The sequence below is a fragment of the Solea solea genome, chromosome 18, assembly GCF_958295425.1.
Source record: "Solea solea chromosome 18, fSolSol10.1, whole genome shotgun sequence".
Taxonomy (NCBI): Eukaryota; Metazoa; Chordata; class Actinopteri; order Pleuronectiformes; family Soleidae; genus Solea; species Solea solea.
Window position 1 is genome coordinate 864,305 of NC_081151.1, and position 25,493 is coordinate 889,797.

The following is a 25,493-nucleotide window of genomic DNA, read 5'->3' on the forward strand; positions in this document are numbered from 1 at the left end:
CTGTTACACAGATGTGGAAGAAGCAAACTTACACCAGACTTGCACCATTTTTATTCTTGGAATTTTGAAATCTTCACCAACACTATTTGCACTTATGATAAGAAAAAACACATTTCTGAATGTGAGATACATTATTGACAAGAGAGAAAACCTGTCAGAGAGAGCAATGACACACAAACACAGCCCATAGTTTAAAGCTTTTATTTTGCTGCTCATTACACCTCTGATACACAACTCACTCACATATTAATGTTGCTGCTGCCAAATGAATGCAGAGAGGAATAATACACATTCATAATATGATAATAAGGAGCAGTGGTAGAATACTAAATGATGTTAGTAGTATATTTGAAATGCAAACTTTATGAACAATCCAGGACATGAACACAGGTCATTTCATGTTAAAAGAAGCTGTGATGAGTGTGGGTGACTTTGAACACAGTGATGTCACTGTGGAGAAACACTCAGAACCGTGCGAATGCTGTGGAGCAGAAACAGAACAGACACTTGTTAATACTTCAGTCTTTTACATGGTTACTCTCATGAAGAGTGGAGCATGAACCACACAGTTACCATCTGCCTTTTTTCATCAGGTCAACGGCGTCATTGACCTGAGCCAAGGTCATGGTGTGAGTTATAAACTCATCCAGCTTCACCTTCTTGTCCAGGTAAGCTTTGACCATCTCAGGAACTCCATCCTTACTCTTAAATCCTGAAAACACACACACAATATAAACACTGATTATAAATAATGTGTTTATGTTGTTATTATCTCACAAGAGGAACTCCAGTAGCAGCAAAGCAAAGGACACACACGTCATAAAAGACAGAAATCACCAGACAAAGCAAAATCCCCCCTCATCATAAATGTATTTTATTGTTCTGTATCAAACAAACACTTTTATTTTGAAAGACATCCTCTCAAATGTCATTATTACTGTATCATAATGGAATATCCTGATAGTTTTGCTGGTTTTAAGCTTGCATCACCCACTCATCTGTCTTCCCCTCAGATCATCCCCTGATGTGCAAATATATGTTAAATGTTAACTTTCAAATGTTAGTGCCCACAGTCACAGACACAGATGAACGTTTTCACAGAAACCTCAACATTCAAAGACTTGGTTTTTCTTCACTGACTCACAGACGTTTGTGTTTGATTGGCAGTTTATTTTCAAACACACACACACTTTTTTTTTCTCTCCACTGGATCAATATCACGTCTTCAGTAACAGTCAGTGTTGGGTTTGGTGCCAACTTGAAATCAATGATCGTGTCCTTGGGTTTAGACACGGAGGAGGAGGAGGAGGAGGAGGAGGAGGAGGAGGAGGAGGAGGCTCAATCAGTTTCAGCTGAGGTGAAGTCACAGCTGGAGCTTGTTTCTAATCACACTCTCCCTTGAAAAGCAGGAGTGTGGGGAACCTCAGATGAATGCTGGCAACAGAGAAGCCAGCACATACTTTATGTGCAGCAGTGTCTTGTCTAAGTGTGTGTGTGTGTGTGTGTGTGTGTGTGTGTGTGTGAGTGTGTAACTGTCCCATGATGAAGCTCCTCCTCCTCCTCCTCCAGTCAGCGCAGATGTGATGTGATGTTAACTTTGATGAACATGAGTAACTCACACACACTGTGGCCTGTTTGTCAATAAGTTAAAAGTCCAGGCATCGAGTGACGTTTAAGTCGAGATTAACATCACAGACATGGTGTTAAAGCTCCAGTGTGTAACTTGTGTCACTGCAGATATCTCAAACATGTGTTTCAGAGAACCGGGGTTAATTCTTTAACTTAAAGCTTGCATAGCTCTTCACTCTGTGTCTCCACAGACACAAAAACAAGACGCTGCTGTACTGAGTGAATCAGAGTCAGAGTCAGAGTCAGAGTCAGAGTCGTGTAGAGCTGACATTTGTTTAGGTTGAAAAGTTACACACTGCAGCTTTAAAGTCCAAACATGAGGAGTCAGGCCTTCACGGTGATGGACGGTTGTTTTTGCAAACCCTTGAATATGATCCACAGGTTGGTTTATAGTGCATCAGTGTTAGTGAGGTTAGGGTGAGTGACCCTAGAAGGACACAAGGAGAGAACTTAGGGTTTGGTTGGAGGACAGTCTCGATGGAACGAGGCCAGAGTCAAGTTTTCTATCTTCACACAAACCAACAGAGCTACAGATGTCAGGGCCACAGGACTAAAGCCATCGAGGCTTTGGGGTTTTAGGGATTTTTACCCCAGGAACAAAATTCGAACACTTTCATAGATCTGGAACCTTTAAAAACATGTTGGTTCTGCTTTTGTCACATGATCCCAAACAAATGGCCCAAACCGCCACTAAAGAACACCCTCCCAATGCTTATATCGCCACCAGCTGACTTGTGTTTTTTGTGTTTTCTTGTGGACAAATGTGTCTTTGAGAACCGTGGACAGGATTCTTTTGTAAAACTGGAGCTGTTTAAAGCGTCGGTTTATTCTGTTGATGCCTCACGTGTCACCTTCAGTGCACACTTGACAACAGTTGTGATGTTTGATCTAAGTTCATTCTAGGTAAGACCTGTTTGAGGCTGAAGTCTCAACGACGACAGTTACAGTGGTGTTAGTCGTGGCATAATAATGTTTGACTGACACGTGTCCTACCTCCAAACAGGGAGCCTTTCCATGTGCGTCCAGCTATGAGCTGAATGGGTCGAGTAGCGACGTCATGCATGTCGGTCCAGCCGACCAGCACACTGACGCCCCAGCCTTTCACACAGGATTCCAGAGCACTGCGCTACAAACAGCACAAAGTGACACTTTAGTCCCTTTTTACCTGATGGTAATCGTAATGTCTCCCTCTCTGTCTCACCATGACTCCCACGTTCCCGACACATTCCAGAGCGTAGTCCACTCCTCCTCCCGTCAGCTCAGCCAGAACTGCACTGACAGGTTTAGTGTGATCCTTGGGGTTCAGAAAGTCCGTTGCTCCAAACACCTTTGCCTTTTCAAACTTGTCTGGATTGGTGTCGACAGCAAAAATCCTCTTGGCTCCGGCGAACTTGCAGCCCATGACTGCAGCCAAACCCACGGCTCCGAGGCCAAACACGGCACATGTGGAGCCTGGTTCCACCTGGAGGGGCAAACGCTCGGGTAAACATTTAACCTGCACTCATGGATGTTTCATACAAACATACAATCATTTTACACTTCACTCATTCACCTTGGCAGTGTTCACTGCTGCTCCAAATCCAGTACAGACCCCACATCCAAGCAGACAGACCTTGTCCAGAGGGGCAGCAGGGTCAATCTTAGCCACACACATCTGGTTCATCACAGTATACTGTGAGAAGGTGCTGGTTCCCATAAACTGCAGGACCTTCTTCCCCTTACAGGTGAACCTGGAGTCCTCTGTTGACATCACATCATAGCGATCAGCAGCCCTGAAGAGTAACATCAAGATGTTTTATGTAACATCAGCATCAACACTGGGAACACTGATGACGTGTTCATTTAGTCCATCTGTGTGCGTTTAGCAGGAGACTTTACGATGACAGACCACCGCAAATCCAGGGGGCAGTATAGAGTCTGTCGTCCAATCAGTCAGGAAAAGGAGCAAGAACAACCTACAGTTGCAAAGCTCGCTGGCTCATCCCTGCAGCCACAAAACGGAGAGTGACTGCCGGGCGCACGCTGTGGGACGCTGCATGTTTCATTCAAGGGGCTGTCCAGCGAAACACGTGAAAATCTGCAACACCAGTCAGAATTATTCTATTTTGGATCAAGCACGATACAGTAACCTCTTCAATGGTCACCATTCAACTGCGTACTCTGCACTGCCCTCCAGAGGAAATGTCCTTACCAATGCAAAAGACTTACAGAGTAGTGATGGAGATGAGGTTTGGGACAGATGGACGGACGTAAATGGAGTTTAAATGGACCTTCATTCCAGAGCCTGGAGCAATGATTATGAGAGAGTGACCTTAGCTAGTGTGATACATGACAGTCAAGTGGTCAACTACAGAGGGGAGGAGCCAAGGTGTCGCATCAAAGCTGTGTCGTCGCAAAGAACGGACTTCATCGCACGTGACACAACAGACAACAATGGAGGACATCCAGCAGCTCTTGCTCCACCCTGACCGTACCATGTGACTCTGGTACCTGAGTGTGAACCCTGATGAACATAAAGAAAAGCTCACCATCCCTTTTCACACTGGTTGGAGTTCGGGTTCTTGCAAAAGCGACATTCTCGACACTGGGCGATGAACAGAGGAATGACCTTGTCTCCTGAAATAGAAAATATCAAATGTGTTTAGGTCAATGTAGGCTCATGTTTTTATCATTAGTATATAATGACACAGAGGACAGAGGACAGAGGAGGAGCTCCCTCGACAAAAACCATTGGCTTTTGGATTGTTTGAGAGTGTGATGTGTCTGAAATGTCCCCGTAACTGAGAAACAAATGTGAACTGACCCGGCTGAAACTCGGTCACTCCAGGCCCAACGCTCTCTATAACACCGGCCGCCTCGTGGCCCAGGACGGCTGGGAAGCCGTCTTTATGCATGCCCTCAAACAGGTGGTAAAGGTCTGTGTGACACACGGCTGATGCCACAATCTACAAGACAGTGTTCAGTTAAACAGGTGTTTTTAACAGTTCATTTATGAATGAATGAATGAAGCTCTTACAGAGCATTATATTGAGATACAAGCCATGTTATCAAAGATCTGTGAGTTGGATTGTTGAATAGTTTTTGGTATGTTACGACACCAGTGAAGAGCCACTGCACGCTCTTATACTGTGTGTGTGTGTGTGTGTGTGTGTGTGTGAGTTTCTCACCTTGATGCGGACCTCGTTGGCCTGTGGTGGAGCGACCTCTATGTCCTCAATCACCATTGGCTGGTTGGGCTCCCAGGCCACTGCTGCCTTGCATGTGATGACCTGGAGGTCAATGACCCGACATTAAAAAGCCAGAATTAAGTCACATCAAGAGTCTCTTTACTTTTACAGTTAATCTGTGTATTCAGAGAGATCAACCCACACACGTGTCACCATGTATGAATAAAATGTGCCATTAAAGTGTGGATTGGTTTTTGTGTTGCTGACACACAGCAGGAGTGAGACCACACAGGTGTTAACTGCAGGGAACAAAATAAATCATCCAGAGCACAAAATCCTTGGATCACATCCATCGACACTGAGTTAACATCACATACACAAACGTATCAGGCTTATATTACGCTCACTGTTCCTGACACAGGCAGATCTATGACGGGAATTTCTCTGTGAGATGAATAAAGTATCTATCTATCTATCGATCTATCTATCTATCTATCTATCTATCTATCTATCTATCTATCTATCTATCTATGACGTGAGCGAGCTCATGTAGAATCTTACACTTACCTTCCCAGCAGTGGCCATTCTTTCTTTTCAGGAGAGAATGAGCGAGACGTCGAAGAGAAATGAAGACAGCTGCGAGACCAGAGTGTGAGAGAGAATGAACTCTCACTGAAGCTCCAATAAAACAAAGAAAAATTACGTAATATTCAGATGGGCTGGGACTGTTCGAGTCTGTCCTCACAACTGGAAAGGGATTTTTAAGGATTGAGACTTGATTTGAGGGTTAGAACCAGGTTTGTGTGTTTGTGCTGTTTGTGCTCATTTTAAACTTTGTCAGTTGTTTTACCTGTGTCTGTTGTGTGTCTGTTGTGTGTCTGTTGTGCCTAAACTAAGGTTTTTATTAATAAAGTTGACATGTCAGTTATAGCCTTTGGAGAGCTTAGATTATTATACAGTATGTTGCCTTTGAAGGAACTTATTACTAAATACTCTGCAGTGCCTTAAACTAAAGCTGTCACTTGAGTGACAAATGTAAGTGTGTAATTATGTCATACTAAGAGTAATTATGTCAAACTAAGAGTAATTATGTCATACTAAGAGTAATTATCTCATACAAAGTCAAAATGCACAAGTAAACTTTTTGATTGACAGGAACATTTAGGTCCCAGAGCGAAACAGATTTTAATGACATGGTGCAGAAGGTTTTGAAGACAATTTATTTTATTCCATCAGCATTTGAATGCTCAAAGTCATTCTCTCGATGTGCACATTGTAGAGTTGAAGGTCCTGATTATTGAAGGTCTTTATGACATGTGAGCGTGAGTACAACAAAGCTACTGGTCATTAACCATTTGATTCACAAGCTACACAAACCCTTGGTAACAAAGCTGTAATGTGCTGTGAAAACAAAGTCAAGAAGAAGGCGTGGCTAATGGAAACACATGAAATCATCCAGATTCAGATTCAGTTTTCAGATGTTGGCTTCACTGAAAACATCATCACAGTCTCATTGTGGGCAAACACTCATGACTGTCCGGATGCTGTGGAGCACAAACAGAACAGAACATTGTGAGTCGTATTCCAGGGTAATTCAACGTGACGAGTGGAGTATGAATGAATGAATTTACCATTTGCCCTGTTTCATCAGTTCAATGGCATCGTTGATCTGGGCCAAGGTCATGTTGTGAGTAATAAACTCATCCAGCTTCACCTTCTTGTCCATGTAGGCTTTGACCATGTCAGGCACGCCATCACGACCCTTAAACCCTAGAGCCACAGAGAACGTGCACATGTGATAAATCACACGTCAGTTGTTAGTGTTTCACATTTGACCACAGATACAACTAAACTACTGCTCTTTGTATTCTCTATCTACTCTTCATCTACTCATCATAAAGCCTCCTCTCTCACAGTTTGGTCCTGAGATAATCATGTCTGACCGACTTGGGTCTCACCCCCAAAGAAGGAGCCTTTCCATGTGCGTCCAGCTACGAGCTGAATGGGTCGGGTAGCGATGTCGTGCATGTCCGTCCAGCCGACCAACACACAGACGCCCCAGCCTTTCACGCACGATTCCAGAGCACTGCGCTACAAGTAAGAAAGTCAGAGAGGTTTATAAAAAATAAATAAATAAATCTTCTCGCAAACACAATCTGTCTGTGTGTCTGTCTGTCTGTCTGTGTGTCTGTCTCACCATCACTCCAACATTGCCGACACATTCCAGAGCGTAGTCCACTCCTCCAGCGGTCAGCTCAGCCAGCACTGCACTGATAGGTTTATCATAATCCTTGGGGTTCAGGAAGTCCGTTGCACCAAAGTCCTTCGCTTTCTTAAACTTGTCTGGATTGATGTCAACAGCAAAAATCTTCTTGGCTCCGGCAAACTTGCAGCCCATGACTGCAGCCAAACCTATGGCTCCCAGGCCAAACACAGCACATGTGGAGCCTGGTTCCACCTGGAGGAGCAAACACTTGACGTTTATTCATGTTCTGTGCAATAACAAACCCTTGTTATTGATACTGTTGATATGATGTCAGATGTCTTCATCACGTCATGCTGAGCTCTCACCAACAGTACGACACACACACACACACACACACACACACACCTTAGCAGTGTTGACCGCTGCTCCAAATCCAGTGCTGACGCCACAGCCGAGGAGACAGACTTTGTCCAGAGGAGCAGCATGGTCAATCTTAGCCACAGAAACCTGGTTGACCACAGTGAACTCTGAGAAGGTGCTGGTTCCAGCAAACGGCACCAGCTTCTTTCCCTTACATGTTAACCTGGAGTCCTCTGGTCCCATCACGTCAGCGTGACCAGCATCCCTGTAGGAGTTGTACATGTTAGCTGGTGTGTGCTCCCACAGTTCAAAAACATGCACAGGCTAATGGAACCCTGTAAAGACACTGTGAGAGTGAACGCTTGTTTGTCTCCATGTGTTGGACGGTGACGGGTCCATTTCACCCTGTACCAGCTGGGACTGGCACCAGTGGCCTCGTGACCCTCATGTGGAGGATCGAGTGGTGGACATGGTACCACCTAGTGGTGACCGAGAGTTTTACCAGCAAGTCAGGATTGTGTCATGCGATAGGCTAATCATTGATGAGATATAACTTCAGTATATTCTGGTTTCTTTGTCCCAAAGTGAGGTGAGATGGGGGTTTGCAGGGATTTACTGATCTGACTGGGACACAGTATTACTAGACGTGTTCTCTGACATCGTCTGTAACCTGATAAACACATTGTGAAGGATTGAGAGACGAGAAGTAAAGAAAAGAACTTACATTCCCAGTTCACACTGGTTGGTCTTTGGGCTTTTACAGAAGCGACACTGTCTGCACTGCGGGAGGAACAGAGGAATCACCTTGTCTCCTGAAATTCAGAGCAGTAAGAGTATGTTTTGCTGTAACTGATGCTCACATAGAGAATAACAGGAAAGCAAATGTGAGCAATTGGACAAACAAGATAGATTTTATAAGCGTGAACTGACCTGACTGAAACTCAGTCACTCCAGGCCCGACGCTCTCTACAACGCCAGCTGCCTCATGGCCAAGGACTGCTGGGAATCCAGCTTTAGGCATGCTCTCTAACAGGTAGTAAAGGTCCGTGTGGCACACAGCTGTCGCTACAATCTGTACACAACACACACTTTGGGTTCTTTAAATATCAACAGCTAATATTAAAGCAGACCTATGCAGGATTTGTAGCCTCATTTAACAGCTTCAGAGTCATTGTGATGTTTTAAATGGCTGCACTCCAACTACTGTCACACACACACACACACACACACACGGCTGTAAGATCAAGGCAGCATCAGCGTTCACTTAGATGTAGATTTGTAACCGGCGTGGACGTAGCTCCACGGCTTGTGTTTGCTGACAGAACTGACAAAGTTCCGCTTCAATGCTTCAATGCTTCAATGCTTCAATGCTTCAAAGTCTGCTTTTGTGCAACTCAGACTGAAGGTCAAAGATTCATTGTGTTGCAAACTACACTACCTGTCGCCACCTTAAAAAAAAGGGTCACATGGTTGGAGCGCCTTTAGCTTTGATTACTCACTCATTCACTGTGTTTGCATTGTTTCCATAAGCTACTGTAATGTCACAACATTTATTTGCGTCCAGTGTTGCATTGATTTTTCACCAAGATCTTGTATTGATGATGGGAGAGTCAGGCCACTGAGCAAAGCCTTCTCCAGCACATCCCAGAGATTCTCAGTGGGGTTCAGGTCTGGACTCTGTGGTGAAAATCACGTCTCATTTGAGCCTGATGAATCTTGGCATTGTCATGTTGGAATATGCTCATGTCATCAGGGAAGAAACACATGCATTGATGGAATAATCTGGTCATTCATTATATTCAGGTAGTCAGCTGACCTCATTCTTTGGGCACAGGCAGTGTATCAAACATCTGGCACCTCTGTGATTAGTTTAGTCAAACCCTATAAAATCTAAAGGTCTGTATGTTTTTAAAAGACAGTGAACACACTGAACTTCACTCCCTTTGACATCAGTGTATAACTTTGTTAATCAGTGATGGATTATAGAGGTGGGATTATAAACCCAGCTGGGAACAACTGTTCATTCAAGAACATTTATTTACTAACCTTTACACACACTCTCACTGGTGTGTGTGTGTGTGTGTGTGTGTGATGTTTCCTCACCTTGATGCGGATCTCACCGACCTGTGGCGGAGCTACCTCTATGTCCTCAATCACCAAAGGCTTGTTGGGCTCCCAGGCCACTGCTGCCTTACATGTGATCACCTGGATGTTACAGTTCATAACATTATCATCACAAAGCAAGGCCACACACACAGGGACTCTTCAAATAAAGCTTAGAAGATTTACTCACTGATAGTTTGCTTTAGTTTTTTTTTTTACAGTGATATTTCTCCATAGCATATATTTTATAAAGCAGTGAAAAAACTAATTAATGCATGTGCAAAAACGCGGTGTTTTACTTACATTTATGACACTGACCTGACATGTCGTACACAAAGATAAAAATATTTTTGATTTCTATTCGTATTCAGAACTGAATCACGATTTATTCGCTCTTCAAACATAAAAACATGTACGTACCTTACCAGCTGTGGCCATGTTTGCTGCAAACACTGAGAGAGAAGTTGAAGAGGAACCAACGCACAGGAACTCGGGCTTGATATTTACCACACACACACACACACACGCACACACACGCGCGCACACACACACACACACACACACAAAAGAAGGGAAAGTCACGCAAGAGTTCAGATGGGATGGACCTTTATCCTGCAGCATAGACTCTTTAACAGACAGACAAATAAAAGGACAAACAGTATAAAGAAACAAGGGTGTCGACAAGGGTGTCGACAACTCAAATTCAAATGTTGAGCAAGAGTTTCACATGTTATACTGTTATACAGCTTAAGACAGAGTTGTATGTGTGTATCACACTGTGCACTAAAAACAAACCAGTTAACTTAAGCTCAACACTATTTAGATATTGAACTATATCTAGATTTTGACATTAAATGTTGTTGTTGTTGTTGTCTCTCCTCACTCAGCAGCTTTTCACTGTAATGTTATTATTCTATTACTTCGTCTTCATTCAGAAACAGTCTCTCATTTCATATTTGCACATTTACGACGTCTGATGATTTCTCTATGACTGACGTTGTATTTAAAGTTCATATTTCTGATGTCAGTTTATGTTTGTGTGTTCAAAGCGAGCGTAAACAAAGTGAAGATTAAAGACAGCTTTATTCATCTTTAATGCTCCACTGTCATTAACACGGGGGACACTTTACATACTGGATTATTATTCTCTGATACGTTTCTATGATCGACACAGAGCGCACACGCCCAGCGCTAATTAGCAGTAGAGTTTTGAAGAGACACAAGACAGTGAGGGATCCATCCAAGGTACAGTGTGTAGGATTTAGCAACATCTAGTGGTGGAAGTTGCGCGTTGCAGGCGGATATGGCGTTTGTGCATTAAAAACACGGTGTTGACATCCTGACGTAAATGTAAAAGATTCAAACATCCAGGTGATCAAAAAAAAACAAAGAAACAGACAAAAAAACATTCTTTTTTTCATCTCTGCCAAATGGAAATAAGTCCATCTAAATGTTACACACTGGCCCTTTAACCATGGTCAGGATTCTTTGAGAATCGTCTGCTTTAAAAGGCACTGAATGAGAAAATAGTCGTCCTGTCATGTCTGTAACGTCTCACCATCGTCAGCGTTTGAAGAGAAGCAGGCGCCATGTTTCCCTGGTTCGTTAGTTCAGAGTAGACAAAACAAACACAACACACCAACGTGTGGAGTGAGAGAAAATGCATTTCCTTCATCAAACATTAGCTCATATGGTTTTTTTGTTTATTTTAAACCTTTAGAAACAAAGACGTTTTCTACGTCTGTAAGAAATAAAACTGTCACTAAATAAAGTTTCAGCTGGAGGTCGATCATTTGTAACTCTGTAATTCAGGACACTAAAACAAAAATACATTCTATGACACGTTAGATAGAAAAAACCTCCCGGAACACAAAGTAAACGCTAACTCAGACGTAACAGAGGTCTCAAACTCAACGCCACTTCATATCAAGCTATAACGCGTCATTTCTTTCTTTATTTACAGATTCAATTTATTGATTGTGAACTACTTATCGTTCCATATCAAAACAAACACTTTTATTTTGAAATTCTTAGAAATATCTTCACAAATAACATTAGAAGTGGATTTTTATCCTGACTGGACCAGACTCAGTGTCGCGCTCAGGTCGGGTGAGTTTGAGACCCCTGATGTCAAAGTTTAAAACAACAACAACAGAAGAAGAAGAAGAAGAAGAAGAAGAAGAAGGAGAAGAAGAAGGTCTGAACATGCAGCACTGTGAGCTTTACACATGCGAGTGTCGTACATTTATTTATTTATCACAGCTGCATTTGTGGAAGGGTGAAAAAAAAAAGAGAAGGGGCAACAGCGCACGCACACACACACACACACACGCACACACACACACGCACACACACACTGACAGAGCTGAAAAATCACAGTTCTTTCACAAAGACACAGAAGAGGAAAGAGGATCAGACTCAGTGGAACTCAGAGGAAACACAGGAAATAACCAACGTTCCTGACTTGGATCCAGATTGTTGATTTGTCCCTGGAGGCCTGGAGACGTGAGAATAGAAATTCAACACAAACAACACTCTGAGCTGTGTGTCATGTTGAGTGTTTTTTCAGTGAGTTCTGCTCAGAGAAAGTCTCACTGAAGGATGATGGTGACCTAACCACTCACAATAACTGACGATAAATAGAAATAAACTGTCTTTAAAAGTGTGGAATCATGTAACGTGTCCATCAGCTGGAACTCTGCTGAATGACACAGGTGTGTTATATAAGTCTAATTACAGAGAAACTGTGATAAGACTCATTATCACCTCATAATAATGATAATAATGCAAAGGTCAATAAACACATGTGAGTTCCTGCACAGTCTACACACCACACACAGAACATCCTCCTGTCATCCAGCACGTTTGGATCATCCGGCAATCCGGCACAGCCAATCAGAAACAAGTGAATCCATAATCCACAGACTGAGATCAATAATCCGATCAATTCAATGTGAGCAGGACGTGTGAGACAAATCGTGGTCACACATGAGACTTGTGATAAAGATTTATCTTCATCAGCGTCAGCGAGGTCTTATATTACGACAAAGCTAACGTGATACCTTTGTTACCTAGTTGACAAAGTGAAGAACATTTGAGAGCAGGAAATCATTATTAGTGTAGCATCTATGTTTCCAACGTCCAAGACACAGACGTCCAAGACACAGACTCCGTAACAGAAATCCATCTTCACTTTGTTTCAAACAGACACTCGCTGAACTTTAGTCAAGACAACGACGACTTTGTTTTTCATCATTTTCTTTACATTCAGATTCAGACGTTTGGAAAACTGACGTCTGTTTTAACAGGAAGTGACAGTTCTACGAGCACTGGACACACACACACGCACACACACGCACACACACACACTCACACACACGCACACACACACACACACTCACACACAAAATGATAAGAGAGAAAATAAAGGGGGAGTTGAGTGTTCAGTGTTAGTGAATAAGGCAGAAGAGCGTGTTCCTCTCTCTCTCTCTCTCTCTCTCTCTCTGTGGTGACTTTAGGTCACGGTGAAGCGAGTGACATCTCGGTCTTTGTGGAAGACGCGTGTTTGTTTGTTTTTCTCCGTCTCGACCCCGCTCTGCGTTTCCCGGGCTTTTAGTCGAGATGTTCCGCGGATGATTGACGTCGTCAGTCGTCAATGTCCTCGTACACGCTGTCGTGGAAGGGCCTCGCTGCCAGGGGCCTCGCTGCCAGGGGCCTCGCTGCCAGGGGCCTCGCTGCCAGGGGCCGTTTTCTGTGTCGCGAGTACTTGAGCTGAAGAAGGTCTCCGACCTCGCTGATGACACTCAGAGCCTGAGGAGACATTTCAACAACGTGAAGGAAAACACGGAAAACACGGACCTGTAACTTTTCACTATGTTACTTTAGTGTATATAATGCTGACTTTGTGTCTGTGCTGACACAGATTGATGTGTTTGAGATTCAGATGAAGGAATTATCGCTGGTTCTCTGAGATCAGGTGAAAATAATTTAGTTAAGGAATTAAAGGAAAAGTGAGAGACTGTGAGGAATATTTAAAGAGAACAGTTGGAATACGGAGTCATGCTTTGATGAAAGCTCACCTGTGGTTACACACTGGATTACCAGCATCAATGCTGCAACTTCATCTGATATTTATTGTTAAAATGTTGTTGTGCTGCATTCCTTTTAAATCAGAAGTCATAACAACAGTACTGTGTGTGTGTGTGTGTGTGTGTGTGAAACAAAGAGAAGTGTGAGTGGCAGCAGCTGCTGGAAACTATGTTGGATTCAACTTAAAAACAAGACATAAAATGACAAAAATGTTAACTGCTGGTGAACACACTTCAGTTCAATAAAAGGCATTTGATGGATCTGGATTATTTAACCTAAGACAGGTCACATCCTTTCTGGTACATAAAGGCCACCGTAGTTGGTAAAGGGAGAGAGTGAGCAGAGGAGTCCTGTGCAGTCTCATCACATTTACACACTGAAGTAACAATGTAACAAAACACAAACTATCTAGTGAGTTCAAAATGAAACTTCATAAATAATGAAGAAAAATGTCTGAATGAGATGAAGAACGAGGGAGTGAAACACAAGAAATGTTTCACCGTCTCCATCTTATTTCATCTGGAGCTTGTTAAGACTGTGAATGGACAGTCTGCCTCTCACTGGACTCTCTGATTAGAGTTCACTCTCTGTGAGGGAGGATTCAGATTCATGTCCAGGTAAGAGAAGACAGAAGGTCGTGGTGGAGAATAGAAGAGAAAATTTCATTTAAAGCAAAGTGACAAGAGTGTTGCCAACATTCATCAAGGCTCTGCACTCATTTCCTCAGCTTTTCCTGAAACTTAAATCTTGTTGTTTGACAGACAGTCAGACAGGTTGTTTTTTTACAGTGTAACTGTGAACTGTCCTCAGATCCAGCTCAGCACCAACCTCTCACATTTGAACACTTCTCTGGTTAATGGAGCCTTTAAATGTACAGAGAGAATGACACTTCTGATGAGTGTGTGTGTGTGTTTACCCGGTCCAGCATGTCTGTCGTGTGTGCGGCTGAGATGCAGAAGCGCGCCCTCGACTCGATGATGGGCGTCGCGGGGAAACCCACGACCACCACGCCGATGTTCCTCTTCAGCATCTCTCTGCCAAACGCTCTGATCAGACAGACACATGCAGCAGACACACAGACAGACACACAGACAGACACATGCAGCAGACACACAGACAGACACACAGACAGACACATGGAGCAAAGAAATGATTAAGCGTTTTATTTAGTAATCGATTTGTATCATAATTTAAATTAGATTAAACTTGATTTATTTTCTATAATCTGGGTTTACGTCACGTCTCAATGTGAAGTTCATAAAGGCTTGGTTCTTGTCACATTAAGACTCATTTCAAACTTCTAATAATTATTTAATGACACTGATAATGCTGATGTTATCAGAGTGACTGTGTGCATCCCATAATATGATGATGCTGATGTTGGGTAAAGTGTCGTCGCAGCTCACCCGATCTTTGCCGGCATGTAGAGCATCAGTGGAACGACCGGGGAGTCGTTGTTGCCGTAGATGATGAAGCCCAGTTCTCTCAGTCTCCTGCGGAAATACACGGTGTTCTCTGCCAGCTGTGTCACACGCTCACGGCCTAAATATGGCAAGAACAACACACACACACACATGCACACACACACGCACACACGCACACACACACACACACACACACACACGCAGTTATGTCCCCAGCACTGTGTATGTAACGATGATCTTTGTTTAAAGTGTGAAGGTCACAGTCTCAGACGTGTCTCACTCGGATGTTACAGTTAAACCATGAAATGTAACAAAGAGTCACAGAAGCTTCTTTAATCTTTAATCTATAATCTTTAATCTTCTTTAATCTTTAATCTTTAATCTTCTTTAATCGTCCTGTTAATAATCTGATATTCAAACATTCATGAACTGAGCCTGAGAATCGTTCTTCTGTAAATGTGTCTGTTCCCCTTCAAGAGAAGAGAACATCAACACACAGTATAAAAAAAACATACAATACTATAATACTGATTTATTGATTTATGATTTACTGCCACAAGGCGGAGTCTGCTTTTTCCAGGACCTCGTGATCTAATTTAATTTAATTTGGATTTAGTCGGTTTTAAGCGACTCAAATGGAAGTGATTTCTTTGTGTTTTTGAGTCTTTTGAAGAGATTAAAGCTGTTTTTTTTAAACAATAATCAGAATAAAATCTTAAATCACAATTATTACAATCAGGATATTCATTCATGACATGAAAGTTTCATATTTTCCCATGTCTAATTGTTACCAAAGCAGTTTACACATCGCCAATGTCCTGTTACATATTACACATCACGTCGTAATGTAAACTGAAACCAATAATAAATCTCTATATACTGTATGTTATCATCAGTTTCATATCTGAGGTGTTTCCTTCCAGGCTGTTACCTTTAAATTAGAGATGTTAGAACTCCATGAGGACTCTGCTTTTTTGACTTGTTCATTCAGACCATAATAAAAGATTTGGAGTGAACTCAGAGAGTTACAGAGTGAGTAAATTCATTTACTTGTACAAGTTGATTGAATTGCAATTTTAATCAGAATGTTAAATGAATTTGTCGGTGTGTTGTCTGTTTGTTTCTGAGGCTGCTGGAAAAACATCCAGGTTATTTTGATAGATGTTATCAGTTCGTCAAAAACAGGATCATTTGACATGTTCTGTAAACAAACCAAACACTTCTGCAGAGATTCATCATCTTCAGTGTCTGTTAAATGGTCGTTCTGCTGTTTAGATTCTTTTGCCGTTAACTGTGCAGCGACAGGACCAAGTTTATGGTCCGAGGAAGAAAAGTTTGTGATCTTTTCTAAGCAAAAGTGCGTCGACGCTGTGGGAAACTACAGTAAGTGGCCTCTGCTGAGGTTTGCACTCTGTGAACAACAGTCCACTTACATTTACATCATTAGAACTGCTGCAGATACGACATTAACTATCATTATTATTATTATCTTGTGACTGTGACGTCTGCTGCTTCATTTCAATCATTAAATCATGAAATAACACAGAGACTTCACAAATGAAACATTCTCTTCATTTCCAGTCATGTTGTGGTTTGACAGAAGGAGCATTAACAGAATGTTGACATAATCCAGACGTACAGTTTAAGATTGTTCATATTTATTCAGTTGGTTCAGTTTGTCAGAAACTATTCAAACTAAAAACTGTTAAATACACCAGTGTTTCCCAACCCTGGTCCTCAGGGAACTCTGCTCTCCTGATTGAGAAGATCAGCTCGTCACCAAGCTGCGCAGAAGCCTGATAACGAGCTGTTCATCTGAATCAGAGCAGAGTTCCCTGAGGACCAGGGTTCACAAACTCCACACACACACACACACACACTCTTCTAAACTGAAACACAGCAGCAGCACTCAGGTCACAGTGTTTGCAGCGTGGACTCACGTGTGTGTAAATGGACAAAGACATTTTAGATTTCACATACAAAAACCCTGTTAAGCTGGAATATGATGAGGTATTTGTGATGTTTAGATTTGACTGGTTTACACTGACACCAGGTGGTGACTGGTAAGAATGACACCTCCCAAGATTTATTCTAAATTCAGTCCTGATGTTGCTGACTGTGCTGCAAACACATGAGTTTCTAAGAGAAGATTAATTCACTATTAATTACTTTCAATTTTTTGGGGCATTTTTCAATCAATTTACCTTCTTTGTTCAATAAACTCGACGCAGTGATGAAGCGACTGATCTGTGTTTAAGAAGCTGAAAAATATTTGACTTTGATTATTTATAAGTTATCAACTAAAAATGGATTCATGGATTAATAAAAACACACTCCTGTTGTGACTCATTTGTTGAGGGTGTGAAAAAGCATGTGACTTACCAATGGTTGTGCCGTCCTCTCCCATAATGCACTTCATAGAAGTGATGATTTGCTCCACCACAGGAGGAGACATGGAGGTGGCGTAGACGGCACTGTGAGAGTGGGAGCGCAGGAACTCAATGAGCTCCTAAAGCCAGCAGAAGCCACACAGAGAGTGTGAGGAGAGTTCAGTCAGAGCCAAACAAACACATGTGCAGATTAAACCCATTTAAACCTGGGATTCATCTTTTTACAACATTAATATAACCTTGACTGGTCCTTTAATGCCTCACACGGAGGTCTTCATGGATCCTGTGATTAATAAATGTCCGATTATCTCGTCACATGTAGACGATCAGTGCAGCTGCACTCACAGACTCACAGACTCACAGAAATAAACCAGTCTGTGATGATTGTGTAACTCTATCTACCTGCATGGGTGTGACTCGCTGGGCGGTGACACATGCACACAGCAGTAAGTATCAGTGCAGTTTCCTCTCCAGAGACTCTTGGAGACTCACAGAGACGGTGAGGGACGTAAACGTAGGTGACATCGGGTCACAGAGCTGTTTATGTCTTGAATTCAGGATTTGTTTTGACAGTCAGGAACTGTGAGGGCTGCTCGTCCACAGTGTTGAGATGACAGGTGTCAAACATGGTCAGGTGAAAGTGTAACCTTTGATTTTCAGATGGTTAACATCAGAGTTCACTGGACTGGAACATCTCATCTACTGTGTATCTGCAGACTCTGTTTATCTCACATCGTCTTTCCTAAGGACAAAGAAAGAAAGAAGCAACAATCCTCACCCGCTTGCCTGCGATGTATCCCCCTGCAGCGCCAAAGCTCTTTGTGAACGTGCCCATCAGCACATCCACATCACATGGATCCAGGCCAAAGTAATCCACCACACCCCTTCCTCTGGGCCCCAGGGCCCCAATACTGTGAGCCTCGTCCAGGTAAAGGTAAGCCCTGTAGCGCTTCTTCAGGGCGATGACCTCTGGCAGGCGGACGATGCTGCCCTCCATGCTGCGGGGAGTGTTTTTATTATCATTTTTATGGAATAACCACTTTTCACACATGAGAAATCTGTTGTTGTTGTTGTTGTTGTTGTCATGTGAACGTGAGGATACAAAGATTCAGTGCAGATTAATATACAAATATACAAATGAACATTGAGTGTTCTGTGGTCTTTATGTTAACACTGAAACCTTCACATAAATATAAATATATGTATTTACCTGCTGTACTCGCTCAGATAAAAGAACAATAACATCATTTTAATGCCATGGATTTGTTTAAAATGATCCTTAAAATGAACGAAGGAAACAATTTAGGACGCTTACAACAGAGCACTGACTGTGATGTCAGTCACACAGACAGACAGGCAGACAGACAGGCAGACAGACAGACAGACAGACAGGCAGGCAGACAGACAGGCAGACAGACTCACACATGAATCATCTGTTTGAAATTAAAACAGCTGCTCCCTCCTGAAACCTGTTCTCTGCAGACATTTCTAAAGACACTTCCTGTTCCCGATGACTCGCTCACACAGAGCCGCAGCTTTAGAACCCACACGCGGATTCATTTGACTGTTACACCAGGACACAGCAGACTCACACACACAGTGATGAACAGCGTGAACAGGTGAGTTACCTGTAGATGCCCTCCACCACGATGAGGATCTTCTTCCAGGGTCTATGGGTCCTCGGCTGCCCATGGACGATGGCTTCTCTCAGCAGCTTCTCCAGACTCTGCATATCTGACACAAACAGGGACTTGAGTTCATCTCTTTTCACCACAGGAGGCAGAAAACCTACGTGCACGTGTTTGTCTTCTGAGCATCATTAAAAACGTCTACAGGACATTTCTACGTCACGGTTTAAGATGAAGATGAAGATGAAGGATGTTTGTGGTAAAGTGAGTGCAGTGGTGGCTCCAAACATGTTTGTCTTTATGTTTGTGGTATTAACATGTTTCCACACCAGTGGCAACTACAGTAACGAATAATAAACGTATGGACTTCATTGTTTACTGCTACACATATCAGTTCATAATTAAAAATAATACAATCAATTGAAACATGTTCTCTCCTATTTCACTTCATAGTGTTTGACAGAATCTGATTTAAAATGCTGATGTAAAAGGAGAAACTTTGATGAAGTTTGACAGAAACACGTGCGACAGCTACACACACACACACACACACACACACACACACACACACACACACACACACTAACTAGGTTATAACACTGAGTGTAGAACTCACTGTTGTGTTTGAAAACTCTGATGGTGGATCCAGAGAGTCTGGCTCCCAGCACCAGGGACGCATGGTTCAGTTCATCACTCAGGATCAGACAGCCCTGCAGGACGACACCGGAACAACTGACGTTACTAGAATTATAATACAATTATATAATATTATGTATAATAAATTGTTCATATGTAGGAAATATTGTTTATTTGGAGCCTGGTGTGGTTGCACCTGGTGACCTACATGGAATAATCAGTTACCAGTTTAAATAAATGAATGTTTGTGTGTGTGATGAATGTAAGCATTAATCCACACATGAACAGTAGAAAGTGATGACATGGTGAAGGAACGACATCAGCAGCAATGAGACAAAGCAGACTTTGGTATTTTTCACCTGAGCAAACACACAGTTTCCTCTTGATAAGGAGCCAGAGGGAAGTTTGGAAACGGTGTGTTTGACCTGATAAGGAATGTTTTTGTTACTGCGTTCAACGAAGAACAAGCAAACGTGCAATTTATTCAACACATTTCTTGTTTTTAAAGTTTGCACAGAAATAAAAATGTAAATTCACTTCATATCCAGAGAGTGGTTGATAGTGAAAGAGAGGAAAGACACACAGGAGGAAGTGGACATTAGAAAAGTCTACCTTGCCAACCAGCGCTGGGATATTCATGGAGTTGGTCGCAAACCCCATCCCAAACGCCATCGCTGATTCCATACCGAGGAACTGAGCCACCAGCTTCTCCATCTCCTCGTGTTTGTCCAGGTTTCCTGGAACCAACACAAGAACAAGAACCTTCAGGGACCGACGGTCGGCTTCTTTAATAATCTATGATTACAATTATTACTGATAAATGAAGCCATTTGTCTTCAGAGGTTTGATATTTAAGTGAAAACAACACAGTTTATATTCATGTTGATGAAACATAAAACAAACAGGTGTGAGAGTGGATTTGTGAGAGCGCTGCGACGTGTGTTCGCACCAGTCTCCTGTCGGGTGCTGGCCACTCCCACTCCGTACTCCGCGGTGACCTGGGCCACGGAGTCGGCACACGGGCCGGTGTTCTCTGCAAAGCCCAGGTAATTATACGAGCCCATGTTGATCACTTCCTGCACGACCCGGCCTGTGTACCTGAGACAGGAAGAGGAAAATCAATGTGTCTGACTTTGCTGTGTCGGCAGCAAAGAAGTCCCTGTGGTTTGTCCCTCACTCAAACGTCCAGTTGTAGTCGTTTGACATTCTTTCCATCAGGTCCATCTTAGCCCCGGGGACGCTGCAGATGGGCCTGTTCCAGTTGTCTCTGATCCGCATGTAGAGGTTCCTGGTGTAAAAGTTCTCAAAGTCCTGGTACAGAGGCACAAAGTCCTACACAGAGAAGAGTGTTAATGTGTGTGTGTGTGTTTCATTCTAGAGTCTATACAAATGTTTAATAACTTCAAAGAACCAGAATGACTCGTCAACTACTTCGATACTGAATAATTCAGTGGTTTCATAATTTGAACTGATGTGATTTTTCAGGATCTGTACAGAGAACTAAACACTGACCACGTCCAGCGTTCATATCTAGAAATATCATCTTTCATATTGACTGAGAGAGTTGGCTTTAGTTAGTTCTTGGAGGAACATCCGTGTGATGTCCTGGGGGGCCGTGGTGGGGGCGGGGTTAATGACTTCCCCACATCTATTCCACAAGCTTCCTTTCCTCAACATAAGCCAACACGTGGAACAATGGGCTTGAGTTTATCAGTCGTTACACAACACGTTCACCTCTGCACAAACAAACACACTCATTCACAGTTTTTCCAAATATTGTATGAAGCTCACAGAGTTTCAGCTTGTGCTCAAACACTTGTGCTGCTTTTTGTTTCCACTGTCACGGCTGACAGTTCTGCAGTGACTTCCACAGTACGCTCACGACGTTCATGTCACTGGAACAACACAAAAAAACACGCACTCGTGTGGTGCTAATGTGATTTTGGCTCAGTCTGGTCTGGGTTTGTTTTTTTCCATTCGTTGTCAAATCACCAAGCAACACACAGCAGCCAAATCACTTTTCAACACAATGAAAAGCACCTTCGCCTCCTTGTTCCTGCTTTATCACTGTGAGACACAACAATAACATTCCACTCCATTCTATCATTCTAACAGCACACTTTTGTTTTTCAGGCTTTTCCTGATCATTTTTTTAGTCGTAACAATTTACAACCAACACAGATCACAAAACTGTGCCAATCTAAGTCAATGCATTCATTCTCTTCTGCTTTATCCTCCACACGAGGGCCACAGGAGAAGATGGAGTCCATCCCGCTCACCTGTCCATGTCCTGTTTGGTTCAAATAATTCATATTTTCATGAATTTCTTGAAAGTGTTACAATCTTCAAATTCTCATAAAAAGACCTCATGTCCATTCCATCTTGTTCAGTGCTGACTGTAATTTATTTTTATTCTTTTCTGTTGAGACGCTCAGATTCTCAGAGTTGTTGTTTGCTGCTGAACTGACTTCATTGTTTGATCGTTTATGTTTGACTTACTGCTACTTATGATTTGGCTGCAGCACTCATCTCACACTGAGATGCTGTTTTATTTTGATGTCACATCAGAAGCTTTGTGAGCTGACACACTCAACTGTGTCCAACTCTGCTTTTTTCCATTAGCTTTCGCATTTCTGTTGCTCTAACTTGTGCCATTAGAGAAAGTGTGATATTCATTGTGTTTTCAGTGATGGAGAGAGTGTGTCTCACAAATACTCCACTTTATAGTGACAATATCTGGGATGTTCAGTCGACACGCCTGAGGCTTTTCTTTGACTCGTGAAACAAAGAAGTGTGTTACACTGAGTGCTGGGATGGAGAAGCACAGACAGAAAAAGCTTTTTGCAGATTCTCTGTAACCCGCTCTTGTGTGTACGTGCTCCTCCTACCCTCTGCTCCTCCTTTTCCCGGGCGATGTAGCACCGCTCTATTTTCCAGTGACGGAGGAAGTCGCGGAGGTACCCGAAGATGGTCAGGATGCCGTAGCCCATGTAGGTGAGAACCGCCACCAGCATCGGCGTCTCCTCGAAGGACTCGATGAAGGGCTGAGTGTACAGGCTGCCATAGTGGGAGGCTGTGTGGACCTGAGCGACACAAACAGGCAAAAAGGTCATTTTGTTAACAACATGCCACTCATCAGTCATGCAGGAAGAACTGTACTGATTCTAACGATTCAGTTACGCTGGAAACGAGCGCTCTGCTCGTCACTGTGTGTTTGTGTCGCGTGTAAAAACCACGTCACAGCAGCTTCAGAGGAGATGCTGTGTGAAGTCATGCAAAACGACGCCTGGTACCAAGCCGAGTCGAGCCGAGTCGTGTTAGAACTGTGAGACGGAACGGCGCCGTTAAACACTGTGGTTGGTGTGAAATGTGTGTAATTCTCATGGGGGATGAAGGGAGACATTCAAACTGTTAAAAACAGATGCATGGTGAAAATCTCATGTAAGCACATCTACACATCTACACCAGTGTGTCTGGAAACACTGTGGAGCGACAACAGCATCGTGTGGACGGTGTTTCACTGTTCACAGCTGGAACATGACAATCCATGAAAAACCAATATTCCCACTAATCCCAGTGTCATTCTACATGGAAACGTACGCTGTGGTTTCTGTAACTCTCTCTCAGATTGTGAGTGCTGGTATGATAAGAGCACAGTATTGAGTTCTGGGAAGATAACATTGTGTGTCACAGCACATGGGAGATTTAATTGTCAAATAAGGGAAGTGCATTACTGCACTGATGGAAATCAGTGCACTCAGTCAGCACTAAGTGATCAATAATGCAATAAAGAAACCCTGACATGTCTCTAACCTGCACCAAGAACACTCCAGGAAACCTGCCACTCACAGTTTTTCTCTGTGTGCTCGTGACTGTGAGGCACCACATGTGACCGGTCATGCCTCTCAAATACTAACTTGTGCATGAAATGTAATCAGCTGAGGTTCAGGGCCTGGTCTACCGACCCAGCTGAGCAGCACAAACTGGTGATAAGAGTGTCCTTCCCTTTATTTCACTGGAGAATGTCAAAATACAGATAAGAATTACTTTGCTTTCACCCTCTAGTTCATGCAATCATTACAAAACTGCTCAGTGAAAATGTTTATAGGAGAAAAACAATCAGTAATAGCAATTTAAGTTTTGTGCCTTTAGTTACTTCATTGTGGATGTTGTCATTTTAAATCCACAATCTGTAACTTTATGTGATTTTGTTGTTGCTTGATTATAGTCTGTGTGGACCTGGCGAGGGAGCGTTTCTTTGTATACAGCGGCAGCGTGGTGGTGGGGGCAAGAAGCTGCTGAACAGTAAAGTGTAAAGACTTAAACACTGTCATGGTTACAAATGTAACACTTTCTACCATATTCTGACCTTTTTATTTAATAACTGTTAGTTGTAAACCTAAAAGAGTAAAGACCCATGTGTGACAGCATCAACACATTTATCGTCATCAGGGACGTATTAATTGGGACAATAACAGAGGGTGCACCCAAGGGTGGAAAATTCATTAGTGTGCTTGTTCACGCTCCCTGATCACTGTCACTTTACCACATGTAAAGGGAATTATCATTTTTCTTTCTTTTACTTCTCTCTCAAACTTTTAAGGCCAAACACTCAGAACCAAACACACACACACACATGTTTACATTGATGTGTGACATTCTAATGACACACAGAGACAACAGAGATGCACCTCCTCTCAAACATGAAGCACTAAACAGAGTTTAACAACCTTGTCCACATTAAAACAACCGAGATTTTTATGCATTCACAAAACATTTGGAGCGATTGTGATGATTAAAGATCGTCTGAAAATGAACCAAAGTGTTTGACTTGTGTTTCAGAGGAGAATCGAACACCAACATCAACACCAACCACGCGCCAAAACTCTCTGATCGAAACTATTTTTGATGCTTTTCAGACTGTGCAGAGATTATCAGCCGCAGATTATCTGGTTATAACCTGATAACAACACGAGTGACACGGAATAATGACAACAACATGTCAGCGTTGTCCGGGCGGTTCCGGGTTTCACACCGCGGCTTCAGCAGCCTCTCCTCCCCAGTCCCTTCCCGGGCCTAACCTCCTCCTCGTCGGCGAGGCAGTGGCGCTTGTACTGGCGCTCATGGCAGCGGTGGAGGCTCCTCACCAAGCCGTTTCTCTCCGGTTTCAGTCCGTTCTTCACCCGCTCACACGCCTCCCCATCCACTGGCTTGGTCGCGGGGCTCTCCGTCATCGCTGACCGGTGCTTGTGGAGCAGCGACGGTGAACTCGCATATGAACACACGGAGGGTCTCCCTCTCTCTCTCCCTCCCTCTCTCTCCCTGTCTCCCTCCCTCCCTGTCTCCCTCCCTCCCTGCAGTGGTGCAAAGCCGTAACAGTAGCAGAGCTGAGGACGTCCACGAGCACAAACTCTGTCCCACTACTGTCACTTTCACACGCGCGACACACACACACACACACACACGCGCGCGCGCACACGTTACCCACTCACTGAGAAACCTGAAAATCCACACACAACAAATACCGGAAAATCCACGCCCATACATCACACTGGAGCCTGCGTAAGGGGCGGGGCCACGCGGTTCAAGTGTAATAGAAGGCGTTACTGAATGAACGCGAACTTGACTCATGTAAATATGAATAGAGTAATAATGAGCATCTCGCGCCACGCCCTCTGACAGTTAGGGTCAGGGGTGGGGTTAAGAGGGGGCGTGTCGCGAGTGGCCACAGGCGACAGCCGCACCCTTCTTTGAGAAAGTGGCAGTTATTACCTGAAAAACTCGTGACATCCAATGTAATTACATCATAACAACACAAGCTGTTGGACTTTTGCTCTCAATCTTCCTAAAATGGCAAAAAA

The 25,493-nt window shown here is 43.2% G+C and overlaps 3 protein-coding genes across 6 annotated transcripts; all 3 read right to left on the reverse strand.

Moving 5' to 3' along the window:
* Positions 1-202: 202 nt before the first annotated feature.
* Positions 203-5,469, reverse strand: LOC131444817 (alcohol dehydrogenase 1-like). Its single transcript, XM_058615493.1, has 9 exons — positions 5,364-5,469; positions 4,797-4,898; positions 4,433-4,574; positions 4,158-4,245; positions 3,182-3,401; positions 2,831-3,091; positions 2,623-2,755; positions 574-712; positions 203-481 (listed from the first exon to the last, which is right to left on the reverse strand). Exons 1-9 carry the CDS (start codon positions 5,379-5,381, stop codon positions 448-450), a joined length of 1,137 nt encoding a protein of 378 aa, XP_058471476.1. The 5' UTR covers positions 5,382-5,469; the 3' UTR covers positions 203-447.
* Positions 5,470-5,962: 493 nt separating this feature from the next.
* On the reverse strand, positions 5,963-9,991 carry LOC131444780 (alcohol dehydrogenase 1-like). Its single transcript, XM_058615421.1, has 9 exons — positions 9,886-9,991; positions 9,466-9,567; positions 8,293-8,434; positions 8,087-8,174; positions 7,408-7,627; positions 6,994-7,254; positions 6,755-6,887; positions 6,428-6,566; positions 5,963-6,340 (listed from the first exon to the last, which is right to left on the reverse strand). The coding sequence occupies exons 1-9, from the start codon at positions 9,901-9,903 to the stop codon at positions 6,307-6,309; spliced, it is 1,137 nt and encodes a 378-aa protein (XP_058471404.1). The 5' UTR covers positions 9,904-9,991; the 3' UTR covers positions 5,963-6,306.
* Positions 9,992-10,529: 538 nt separating this feature from the next.
* On the reverse strand, positions 10,530-24,960 carry LOC131445080 (serine palmitoyltransferase 2-like). 4 transcript variants are annotated; one of them, XM_058615904.1, is made up of 13 exons: positions 24,714-24,955; positions 22,521-22,715; positions 20,810-20,964; positions 20,582-20,730; positions 20,245-20,369; positions 19,613-19,706; positions 18,997-19,102; positions 18,147-18,366; positions 17,361-17,487; positions 14,961-15,096; positions 14,471-14,600; positions 13,196-13,275; positions 10,530-13,150 (listed from the first exon to the last, which is right to left on the reverse strand). In XM_058615904.1, the coding sequence occupies exons 1-13, from the start codon at positions 24,864-24,866 to the stop codon at positions 13,111-13,113; spliced, it is 1,710 nt and encodes a 569-aa protein (XP_058471887.1). In that variant the 5' UTR covers positions 24,867-24,955; the 3' UTR covers positions 10,530-13,110. The 4 variants fall into 4 exon arrangements, with proteins under 4 accessions (XP_058471887.1, XP_058471886.1, XP_058471889.1 ...); XM_058615903.1 differs by having other exon boundaries at positions 13,181-13,275; XM_058615906.1 differs by having other exon boundaries at positions 10,530-13,275; positions 24,714-24,960.
* Between the last annotated feature and the right edge of the window lie 533 nt (positions 24,961-25,493).